Source organism: Oncorhynchus clarkii, chromosome 26 (assembly GCF_045791955.1).
Source record: "Oncorhynchus clarkii lewisi isolate Uvic-CL-2024 chromosome 26, UVic_Ocla_1.0, whole genome shotgun sequence".
Taxonomy (NCBI): domain Eukaryota; kingdom Metazoa; phylum Chordata; class Actinopteri; order Salmoniformes; family Salmonidae; genus Oncorhynchus; species Oncorhynchus clarkii.
Window position 1 is genome coordinate 49,184,204 of NC_092172.1, and position 12,500 is coordinate 49,196,703.

The window sequence follows — 12,500 nt, forward strand, 5'->3', positions numbered from 1 at the left end:
AGTCTGGGTGACTGTGGTCCAGCAGTCTGGGTGACTGTGGTCCAGTAGTCTGGGTGACTGTGGTCCAGTAGTCTGGGTGACTGTGGTCCAGTAGTCTGGGTGACTGTGGTCCAGTAGTCTGGGTGACTGTGGTCCAGCAGTCTGGGTGACTGTGGTCCAGTAGTCTCGTCAGTTGTAACATTGTCTGTAACACCTACAGCACTTCTCTCCTCTCATTCAACACCTTTTGGTGACCGTGGTGGTTTGATATGGACACAAGGACACATTGTGTTTGTGTTGCTAAGGACTGTTGTGTTGACATGTATCTATTTCTGGCTGTATTTTCCTTTGGCTGAGGATGTCCAACCTTCACCAGTTACCAAACAACACATCTCACATCAATGAAGACTGCTTTTTTTAATGACTTTTTGCCCGTTAGATTAATTTAAACTGGACGACAGTCATACATGATCAGACTAGTCTCTCTCTGCCCCTCTATGTGTCTCTCTCTCTCTGTGTCTCTCTCTCTCTCTCTCTCTCTCTCTCTCTCTCTCTCTCTCTCTCTCTCTCTCTCTCTCTCTCTGTCTCTCTCTCTCTCTCTCTCTCTCTGTGTCTCTCTCTCTCTCTCTCTGGGTCTCTATCTCTCTCTCTGGTCCCCCCCCCACTTTCTCTCTCTCTCTCTCTGTCTCTCTCTCTCTCTCTCTCTCTCTCTCTGTGTCTCTCTCTCTCTCTGTGTCTCTCTGTGTCTCTCTCTCTCTCTCTCTGTGTCTCTCTCTCTCTCTCTCTATGTGTCTCTCTGTCTCTCTCTCTCTGTCTCTCTCTCTGTCTCTCTCTCTCTCTCTCTCTCTCTCTCTGTGTGACCTCTGACCTCTGACCTGATCAGGGCTAGGGTTAGTAGCGTTAGTGTCTCAGTGCTGTGGCCCTCGCAGCCCTCAGAGTGCTGGTATGTGACCGTAGTGTCACCTACATACCTCCCTGCAAGGTCACTCTGAGGTAGTTAGACACACCTCCCTGCAAGGTCACGCTGAGGTAGTTAGACACACCTCCCTGTAAGGTCACGCTGAGGTAGTTAGACACACCTCCCTGTAAGGTCACGCTGAGGTAGTTAGAGACACACCCCCCTGTAAGGTCACGCTGAGGTAGTTAGATACACACCTCCCTGTAAGGTCACGCTGAGGTAGTTAGACACACCTCCCTGCAAGGTCACGTTGAGGTAGTTAGACACACCCCCCTGCAAGGTCACGCTGAGGTAGTTAGACATACCTCCCTGCAAGGTCACGCTGAGGTAGTTAGACACACCCCCCTGCAAGGTCACGCTGAGGTAGTTAGACACACCTCCCTGCAAGGTCACGCTGAGGTAGTTAGACACCCCCCCCTGCAAGGTCACGCTGAGGTAGTTAGACACACCCCCCTGCAAGGTCACGCTGAGGTAGTTAGACACACCCCCCTGCAAGGTCACGCTGAGGTAGTTAGACACACCCCCCTGCAAGGTCACGCTGAGGTAGTTAGACACACCCCCCTGCAAGGTCACGCTGAGGTAGTTAGACACACCCCCCTGCAAGGTCACGTTGAGGTAGTTAGACACACCTCCCTGCAAGGTCACGTTGAGGTAGTTAGACACACCCCCCTGCAAGGTCACGCTGAGGTAGTTAGACACACCTCCCTGTAAGGTCACGCTGAGGTAGTTAGACACACCTCCCTGTAAGGTCACGCTGAGGTAGTTAGACACACCTCCCTGTAAGGTCACGCTGAGGTAGTTAGAGACACACCCCCCTGTAAGGTCACGCTGAGGTAGTTAGATACACACCTCCCTGTAAGGTCACGCTGAGGTAGTTAGACACACCTCCCTGCAAGGTCACGTTGAGGTAGTTAGACACACCCCCCTGCAAGGTCACGCTGAGGTAGTTAGACATACCTCCCTGCAAGGTCACGCTGAGGTAGTTAGACACACCCCCCTGCAAGGTCACGCTGAGGTAGTTAGACACACCTCCCTGCAAGGTCACGCTGAGGTAGTTAGACACCCCCCCCTGCAAGGTCACGCTGAGGTAGTTAGACACACCCCCCTGCAAGGTCACGCTGAGGTAGTTAGACACACCCCCCTGCAAGGTCACGCTGAGGTAGTTAGACACACCCCCCTGCAAGGTCACGCTGAGGTAGTTAGACACACCCCCCTGCAAGGTCACGCTGAGGTAGTTAGACACACCCCCCTGCAAGGTCACGTTGAGGTAGTTAGACACACCTCCCTGCAAGGTCACGTTGAGGTAGCAACCAGCGAAGAACACACACCATTGTAAATACAACCCATATTTATGCGTATTTATTTTATAATGTGTCCTTTAACCATTTGTACATTGTTAAAACACTGTATATATATATATATATAATATGACATTTGTAATGTCTTTACTGTTTTGAAACCTCTGTATGTGTAATGTTTACTGTTAATTTTGGTTGTTTTTCACTTTATATATTCACTTTGTATGTTGTCTACCTCACTTGCTTTGGCAATGTTAACACGTTTCCCATGCCAATAAAGCCCTTGAATTGAATTGAATTGAGATAGAGAGAGAGAGAGAGAGAGAGAGAGAGAGAGAGAGATGGGAAGAGAGAGAAAGAGACAGGAGAGAGAAAGACAGAGAGAGAGAGAGAGATGGAACAAGAGAGAGAAAGAGAAAGAGCGAGAGAGAGAAAGAGAGAGAAAGAGACAGGAGAGAGAGTGAGAGTGTGTTCTCTGTCAGCAGGGTCAGTTATTCAGAGGGAAGAGAGGAATTTCTAGAGGGCTGTTGGAATGTCCAGGGGCCCGGGTGGCCCCTCTCGGCATCAGGTCTCCTAAGCGATTATCTCTCTCTTTCTCTCTTTCCCTCTGGGGTCACAGCAGTGAGTGTTTGATCTGGCCTTAACCTCCTGTCAGACCCTAGCCAGCGTCTGTCTATACACTGAGACCAGTAACCAGCAGAGCTCAGACACCCCAAGATGGTCTGCGTTCCCTAAGTAGTGCACTACTTTTGACCAGATGCCTTCGGGGGCTCTGGTCCACCCTATTGGACCTGGTTAAAAAGTAGTGCACTATGTAAGAAATAGGGTGCCATTCGAGCCAATGATTTTGTCTAGATGTTTTGCTTTAGAGAGTGTTGAATAGAGTGATTCAACAGAGACTTGATTTACAATTGAAAGACTCCCCAATATGTCTGGTTCAGAGGATCCTCTTCTGAAAGAGACTGTTCTCCCAGTCTGATATTCAGCTGAAAGACTCCCCAATATGTCTGGTTCAGAGGATCCTCTTCTGAAAGAGACTGTTCTCCCAGTCTGATATTCAGCTGAAAGACCGCCCAATATGTCTGGTTCAGAGGATCCTCTTCTGAAAGAGACTGTTCTCCCAGTCTGATATTCAGCTGAAAGACTCCCCAATATGTCTGGTTCAGAGGATCCTCTTCTGAAAGAGACTGTTCTCCCAGTCTGATATTCAGCTGAAAGACTCCCCAATATGTCTGGTTCAGAGGATCCTCTTCTGAAAGAGACTGTTCTCCCAGTCAGATATTCAGCTGAAAGACCGCCCAATATGTCTGGTTCAGAGGATCCTCTTCTGAAAGAGACTGTTCTCCCAGTCTGATATTCAGCTGAAAGACTCCCCAATATGTCTGGTTCAGAGGAACCTCTTCTGAAAGAGACTGTTCTCCCAGTCTGATATTCAGCTGAAAGACTCCCCAATATGTCTGGTTCAGAGGATCCTCTTCTGAAAGAGACTGTTCTCCCAGTCTGATATTCAGCTGAAAGACTCCCCAATATGTCTGGTTCAGAGGATCCTCTTCTGAAAGAGACTGTTCTCCCAGTCTGATATTCAGCTGTAGTTGGTCCTGTATCAATGTCCTGGACTGGTCATTCAGACAGTCTATAGACAGTCTTCTGTTGGTCGTCATGAACTCTCAATGTCCTGTTGTTGATGGTACTGAGAGATGGATTCTGGGTAGTTAAATTAGATGAATTCTGGTTAGTTAAATGGGATGGATTCTGGGTAGTTAAATGGGATGGATTCTGGGTAGTTAAATGAGATGGATTCTGGGTAGTTAAATGAGATGGATTCTGGGTAGTTAAATGAGATGGATTCTGGGTAGTTAAATGAGATGGATTCTGTGTGAGTTAAATGCGATGGATTCTGGGTAGTTAAATGAGATGGATTCTGGGTAGTTAAATGAGATGGATTCTGGGTGGTTAAATGAGATGGATTCTGGGTAGTTTAATGAGATGTATTCTGGGTAGTTTAATGAGATGGATTCTGGGTAGTTTAATGAGATGGATTAATTTATTGGAGGTGTTAACTTGTCAAGACTAAGCATGTCTTTCTCATCAGCGTTACAGAGATTAGACAGCTTGTTAGAGCTCATTAAGGAGCTGTGTGTGTGTGTGTGTGTGTGTGTGTGTGTTCTGCTGCTATAGTATAGACAGGGGTCGTGACTGGTCAGACCTCCCAGCTCCTCCACACATCTCTCTGTTGTTTACAGAGCGGAGAGGGCTTCTCTCCTGACCCCTCACCTCTTCATACCTCTCTCTCTGTCCACCATCCTCACCCTGAGAGGAGAGGAGTCTGTCTCTGTCCACCATCCTCACCCTGAGAGGAGAGGAGTCTGTCTCTGTCCACCATCCTCACCCTGAGAGGAGAGGAGTCTGTCTCTGTCCACCATCCTCACCCTGAGAAGAGAGGAGTCCCTCTCTGTCCACCATCCTCACCCTGAGAGGAGAGGAGTCCCTCTCTGTCCACCATCCTCACCCTGAGAGGAGAGGAGTCCCTCTCTGTCCACCATCCTCACCCTGAGAGGAGAGGAGTCCCTCTCTGTCCACCATCCTCACACTGAGAGGAGAGGAGTCTTTCAGTCTGTGTGTCAATTCAGTCTCTTTAAAGAGTTCCTCGTCTCCTGTCTAACATGTGTGAAGACCAGGCCCATTGTGGACTAGAGCCACTGAGCTGTGTTGAGGTGACTAGTACTGGCCTGAGGCCTGTTGAGGTGACTAGTACAGGCCTGAGGCCTGTTGTGGTGACTAGTATGGGCCTGAGGCCTGTTGAGGTGACTAGTATGGGCCTGAGGCCTGTTGAGGTGACTAGTACAGGCCTGAGGCCTGTTGTGGTGACTAGTACTGGCCTGAGGCCTGTTGAGGTGACTAGTACTGGCCTGAGGCCTGTTGAGGTGACTAGTACTCAACAGAGAGAGGAGAGAAGGAGAGAAGAGAGAGAAGGAGAGAGAGGAGAGAGAAGGAGAGAGAGGAGAGAGAGAGAGAGAGAGAGAGAGGAGAGAGAAGGAGAGAACGGCGAGAGAAGGAGAGAGGAGAGAGAGAGAGGAGAGAGAAGGAGAGAGCCTGAGGCCTGTTGAGGTGACTAGTATGGGCCTGAGGCCTGTTGAGGTGACTAGTATGGGCCTGAGGCCTGTTGAGGTGACTAGTACAGGCCTGAGGCCTGTTGAGGTGACTAGTACAGGCCTGAGGCCTGTTGAGGTGACTAGTACTGGCCTGAGGCCTGTTGAGGTGACTAGTACTGGTCTGAGGCCTGTTGAGGTGACTAGTACTGGCCTGAGGCCTGTTGAGGTGACTAGTACAGGCCTGAGCTGTGTTGCTGTGACTAGTCTCTCTCTCTCTCTCTCTTTCTCTCTCCATCTTTCTCTCTCTTCTCTTTCTCTCTCTTTCTCTTTCTCTTTCTCTCTCTCTCTCTCTCTCTCTCTCTCTCTCTCTCTCTCTCTCTCTCTCCCTCTCTCCTCCCCCCTTAGTTTAACACACTGACTGTAATTATCTAGATATGAGTGTCTGCTAAATGACCAACATGTGAAATGTATCAGGAGACTGGCTTGTTGTTCCTTCTCTCTCCAGGCGTATCAATTTGGAACATTCAAGACAACTACTGATTAACTCTCTCCTCTCTCCTTCTCTCTCTCCTCTTTCCTCCTCTCTCCCCTCTTTCCTCCTCTCTCCTTCTCTCGCCGCTCTCTCCTTCTCTCTCTCCTCTCTCCTTCTCTCTCTCCTTCCTCTCTCCTTATCTCTCCTCTCTCTCCTCCTCTCTCATTCTCTCTCTCCTCTTTCCTCCTCTATCCCCTCTTTCCTCCTCTCTCCTTCTCTCGCCATTCTCTCCTTCTCTCTCTCCTCTCTCCTTCTCTCTCTCCTTCCTCTCTCCTTGTCTCTCCTCTCTCTCCTTCTCTCTCCTTCTCTCTCTCTCCTTCTCTCTCTCTCTCCTCTTTCCTTCTCTCGCCGCTCTCTCCTTCTCTCTCCTTCTCTCGCCGCTCTCTCCTTCTCTCTCCTCTCTCTCTCTCCTCTCTCCTTCTCTCGCCGTTCTCTCCTTCTCTCTCCTCTCTCTCTCTCTCTCTCTCTCTCTCTCTCTCCTCTCTCTCCTTCTCTCTCCTCTCTCTCCTTCTCTCTCTTCTCTCCTTCTCTCTCTCGCTCTCCTCTCTCTCATTCTCTCTCCTCTCCTCCTCTCTCCAGGCGTATGAGTGGGCGTTGGAGGGGATGCGTCACCTGGCCAGCATCAGCATGGAGGACTGCACGGTGCCCGACAAGAGCCAGGGGGTGATCAGCTGTCTGGAGGGGTACCGCCGGCAGCACCCCCCGATCCCCGACCCCCGCTTCCAGGAGATGAAGGAGCTGGCTGGGGAGATGAAGAGCGAGCAGGGCCTCAAACAGTGGAAGTTCGCCTGGTCCAAGTGCCAGGAGACCAAGCAGATGTTTGAGAAGAAGCTGGAGGCCGCTCTGAGGACGAGGCGAGCCCTGCCCACGGGAGAGTCACCCGGGTCGGGTACAGCGGGTGCAGGGAAGGACGGCGGGGTAGGGGACGCCACCCCCAGACGTTACTCTGACGTTAACAAAGACGTGGGACAGGAGAGGAGCCGCAGCGTGTCACACGCCTGTAGAAAGGCCTTTAGTGGGGTGTGGGGGGTCAGAGAGAGGCTGTCCTCTACCTCCAGCGCTGCCTCAGCTCAGTCGGCCTGCAGGCTCAGACAGGAGACACCCCTAACCTCCTCTCCCTACGGTCTGGTGCACAGGCTCCCCCTCACCCCCCTCTCCACCCAGCTCCTCACCCGTAGCACCTCCTCCGAGGAGTCGTCCCACGGGGTTCGTATTGAAGCGCAGGGCCGTAGCTCCTCCTGTTCCTCCTCCCCCTCCCTGACCCCCCTGGAGCCGAGCTCCGCCCCTAACCCTGCTCGCCGGCCCCCGCTCCGCAAGACCCAGAGCTTCGACTGCCAGAGCCCCGCCCCCGCCTCCCCTGACTCCTCCCGCTATGGGACCTGTCAGCGTACGCTGAGCGAGCCGGCCCGGCGCGGCCACACTGGGGTGTTTATTAAAGGCCTGGAGGTCAGTAGTAGGGAGGTGGCTGAGCGACCCTACTCCCCCAGAATGACGCCTCCTGGCTGGGCAGCAGGGGAGGCACTGAGGACCCCCTCCATCAGCACTACCAGTAGTCCTGTACCAGAGACCCGCGCCAAGGGCAGGTGGGTACCTGGCTAGTCAAGCTACACACACACACACACACACACACACACACACACACACAGAGCGAGCTTGTCTGTCTGTCTGTCTGTCTGTCTGTCTTTTTGTCTGTCTGTCTGTCTGTCTGTCTGTCTGTCTGTCATGTTTCCCAGTGTAGTGTTACAGGGACAGATGGGTTTTAGTCTAGCTACCACTACTCTTGTGTGTGTGTGTGTGTGTGTGTGTGTGTGTGTGTGTGTGTGTGTGTGTGTGTGTGTGCGTGCGTGCGTGCGCGTGCGTGCGTGCGTGCGTGCGTGCGTGCGTGCGTATAAAAGGCTCTGTGTGTGGCCGTGTGGAGGCTGGGCCTGATGCCGAGAGGCTGTAACCAGAGAACCTATCACACTGTTCACAGACCCCAACCCCACACTGAGTGGTACAGAACCCCCTGAACTGACACACTGGAGGGAGGGAGGTGAACTGATGGAAGGAGAGAGAGAGGGAGGTGAACTGAGGGAGAGAAGGAGGGAGGGAGGTGAACTGATGGAGAGAGGGAGGGAGGGAGGGAGAGAGAGAGGGAGGGAGGTGAACTGAGGGAGAGAGTGAGGGAGGGAGAGAAGGAGGGAGTGAGGGAGGGAGAGAAGGAGGGAGTGAGAGAGGGAGGGAGGGAGGGAGAGAGGGAGGGAGGGAGGTGAACTGAGGGAGAGAAGGAGTGAGGGAGTGAGGGAGGGAGAGAAGGAGGGAGTGAGGGAGGGAGAGAAGGAGGGAGTGAGGGAGGGAGGTGAACTGAGGGAGAGAAGGAGGGAGGGAGGTGAACTGAGGGAGAGAAGGAGGGAGGGAGGGAGGTGAACTGAGGGAGAGGAGGAAGGAGGGAGGGAGGGAGGTGAACTAAGGGAGAGAAGGAGGGAGGGAGGGAGGTGAACTGAGGGAGAGAGAGAGGGACTGAGGACCACTAGGACATGTTGAGACAGGTAGCTGGGGACTGAGGACCACTAGGACATGTTGAGACAGGTAGCTGGGGACTGAGGACCACTAGGACATGTTGAGACAGGTAGCTGGGGACTGATGACCACTAGGACATGTTGAGACAGGTAGCTGGGGACTGATGACCACTAGGACATGTTGAGACAGGTAGCTGGGGACTGAGGACCACTAGGACATGTTGAGACAGGTAGCTGGGGACTGAGGACCACTAGGACATGTTGAGACTGGTAGCTGGGGACTGAGGACCACTAGGACATGTTGAGACAGGTAGCTGGGGACTGAGGACCACTGACATGTTGAGACAGGTAGCTGGGGACTGAGGACCACTAGGACATGTTGAGATAGATAGCTGGGGACTGAGGACCACTAGGACATGTTGCGACAGGTAGCTGGGGACTGAGGACCACTAGGACATGTTGAGACAGCTAGCTGGGGACTGAGGACCACTAGGACATGTTGGGGACTGAGGACCACACTGACATGTTGAGACAGGTAGCTGGGGACTGAGGACCACTAGGACATGTTGAGACAGGTAGCTGGGGACTGAGGACCACTAGGACATGTTGAGACAGGTAGCTGGGGACTGAGGACCACTGACATGTTGAGACAGGTAGCTGGGGACTGAGGACCACTAGGACATGTTGAGACAGGTAGCTGGGGACTGAGGACCACTAGGACATGTTGAGACAGGTAGCTGGGGACTGATGACCACTAGGACATGTTGAGACAGGTAGCTGGGGACTGATGACCACTAGGACATGTTGAGACAGGTAGCTGGGGACTGAGGACCACTAGGACATGTTGAGACAGGTAGCTGGGGACTGAGGACCACTAGGACATGTTGAGACTGGTAGCTGGGGACTGAGGACCACTAGGACATGTTGAGACAGGTAGCTGGGGACAGAGGACCACTGACATGTTGAGACAGGTAGCTGGGGACTGAGGACCACTAGGACATGTTGCGACAGGTAGCTGGGGACTGAGGACCACTAGGACATGTTGAGACAGCTAGCTGGGGACTGAGGACCACTAGGACATGTTGGGGACTGAGGACCACACTGACATGTTGAGACAGGTAGCTGGGGACTGAGGACCACTAGGACATGTTGAGACAGGTAGCTGGGGACTGAGGACCACTAGGACATGTCGAGACAGGTAGCTGGGGACTGAGGACCACTAGGACATGTTGAGACAGGTAGCTGGGGACTGAGGACTACTAGGACATGTTGAGACAGGTAGCTGGGGACTGAGGACCACTAGGACATGTTGAGACAGGTAGCTGGGGACTGAGGACCACTGACATGTTGAGACAGGTAGCTGGGGACTGAGGACCACTAGGACATGTTGAGACAGATAGCTGGGGACTGAGGACCACTAGGACATGTTGACTCCTCCTCTCTCTCCCTCCACAGTAAACAGACCAGTCTTAACAGTCCTCTCCTCCTCTCTCTCCCTCCACAGTAAACTGACCAGTCTTAACAGTCCTCTCTCTCCCTCCACAGTAAACTGACCAGTCTTAACAGTCCTCTCCTCCTCTCTCTCCCTCCACAGTAAACTGACCAGTCTTAACAGTCCTCTCTCTCCCTCCACAGTAAACTGACCAGTCTTAACAGTCCTCTCTCTCCCTCCACAGTAAACTGACCAGTCTTAACAGTCCTCTCCTCCCTCCACAGTAAACTGACCAGTCTTAACAGTCCTCTCCTCCCTCCACAGTAAACTGACCAGTCTTAACAGTCCTCTCCTCCCTCCACAGTAAACTGACCAGTCTTAACAGTCCTCTCCTCCTCTCTCTCCCTCCACAGTAAACTGACCAGTCTTAACAGTCCTCTCTCTCCCTCCACAGTAAACTGACCAGTCTTAACAGTCCTCTCTCTCCCTCCACAGTAAACTGACCAGTCTTAACAGTCCTCTCTCTCCCTCCACAGTAAACTGACCAGTCTTAACAGTCCTCTCTCTCCCTCCACAGTAAACTGACCATTCTTAACAGTCCTCTCCTCCCTCCACAGTAAACTGACCAGTCTTAACAGTCCTCTCCTCCTCTCTCTCCCTCCACAGTAAACTGACCAGTCTTAACAGTCCTCTCCTCCCTCCACAGTAAACTGACCAGTCTTAACAGTCCTCTCCTCCCTCCACAGTAAACTGACCAGTCTTAACAGTCCTCTCTCTCCCTCCACAGTAAGCTGCGTCACATCGTGGATGAGATGGTGACCACGGAGAGGGAGTACGTGCGTTCCCTCCGGTACATCATCGAGCACTACTTCCCCGAGATGGAGAGAGGAGACCTCCCGCAGGACCTCAGGGGAAAACGCAGCGTCATCTTTGGGAACCTGGAGAAGCTTATGGACTTCCACAGCCAGTACTTCCTCAAGGAGTTGGAGAGCTGCTGCAACCACCCTCTGAGGGTGTCACACTGCTTCCTACGACACGTAAGAGACCTCATTCCTCTAACGACTTGTTTCAATATACCCAGAGGAAACGTTACTACTGAAAATCACCTATTACGAGTCTCACGCTGCTTCCTACGACACGTAAGAGACCTCTTCATACCTCTTACTCTATAGCCGAATGACAATATGTTCCTCAAACCATATGACAGAGTGACAGAGCCGAATGACAGAGTTCCTGAGGTAACATTACTGAGGTAACATTACTGATGATTACATTACTGAGGTAACATTACTGATGTAACATTACTGAGGTAACATTACTGATGATTACATTACTGAGGTAACATTACTGATGTAACATTACTGAGGTAACATTACTGATGTAACATTACTGAGGTAACATTACTGATGTAACATTACTGAGGTAACATTACTGATGTAACATTACTGAGGTAACATTACTGATGATTACATTACTGAGGTAACATTACTGAGGTAACATTACTGAGGTAACATTACTGAAGTTGCATTACTGATGTAACATTACTGATGTAACATTACTGAGGTAACATTACTGAGGTAACATTACTGAGGTAACATTACTGATGTAACATTACTGAGGTAACATTACTGAGGTAACATTCCTGAGGTAACATTACTGAGGTAACATTACTGAGGTAACATTACTGAGGTAACATTACTGAGGTAACATTACTGAGGTAACATTCCTGAGGTAACATTACTGAGGTAACATTACTGAAGTTGCATTACTGATGTAACATTACTGATGTAACATTACTGAGGTAACATTACTGAGGTAACATTACTGAGGTAACATTACTGAGGTAACATTACTGAGGTAACATTACTGAGGTAACATTACTGAGGTAACATTACTGAGGTAACATTCCTGAGGTAACATTACTGAGGTAACATTACTGAAGTTGCATTACTGATGTAACATTACTGATGTAACATTACTGAGGTAACATTACTGAGGTAACATTACTGAGGTAACATTACTGATGTAACATTACTGAGGTAACATTCCTGAGGTAACATTACTGAGGTAACATTACTGATGTAACATTACTGAGGTAACATTACTGAAGTTGCATTACTGATGTAACATTACTGATGTAACATTACTGAGGTAACATTACTGAGGTAACATTACTGAGGTAACATTACTGAGGTTACATTACTGAGGTAACATTACTGATGATTACATTACTGAGGTAACATTACTGAGGTAACATTACTGAAGTAACTTTACTGAAGTAACATTACCGAGGTAACATTACTGAGGTCACCACCCCCTTTAGTCTCAGTGTTTCCTGCGCCTCTAGACATCTACAGTATACTATATCCTAATGATGACAATGTGTTCCTGAGGTTCCTTGGTCCAGTATGTTTAACTGGCCGGCCCTGGTATCTAGCTGCTCGTTAACCTCAAGGCAGGATTTTGGCTTTAGGGAGGCGCTTTCACCTTCAAATACCAACCCAGCTGTGAAAATACTGAACTCTACTAATCTCTCTAGCAGGTTCCATGTTGTCACAACCCTGTTTCCCCCACACACACACACACACACACACACACACACACACACACACACACACACACACACACACACACACACACACACACACACACACACACATATTCTGTTCTCTCTCTACCTTCATACCTGTGGTCGTTCTCAGACCCCTTGG

At 50.7% G+C, this 12,500-nt stretch overlaps 1 protein-coding gene across 1 annotated transcript in view; it reads left to right on the top strand.

Annotated features, from left to right (window-relative positions):
* The window catches only part of LOC139384643 (pleckstrin homology domain containing, family G (with RhoGef domain) member 4), a 127,166-nt gene that overhangs the window by 106,813 nt on the left and 7,853 nt on the right, over positions 1-12,500 (top strand). Inside the window, exons 11-12 of the mRNA XM_071129457.1 lie at positions 6,439-7,442; positions 10,577-10,826. Of these exons, the coding sequence (XP_070985558.1) occupies positions 6,439-7,442; positions 10,577-10,826 (1,254 nt within the window). The remainder of the gene's footprint in view (positions 1-6,438; positions 7,443-10,576; positions 10,827-12,500) is intronic.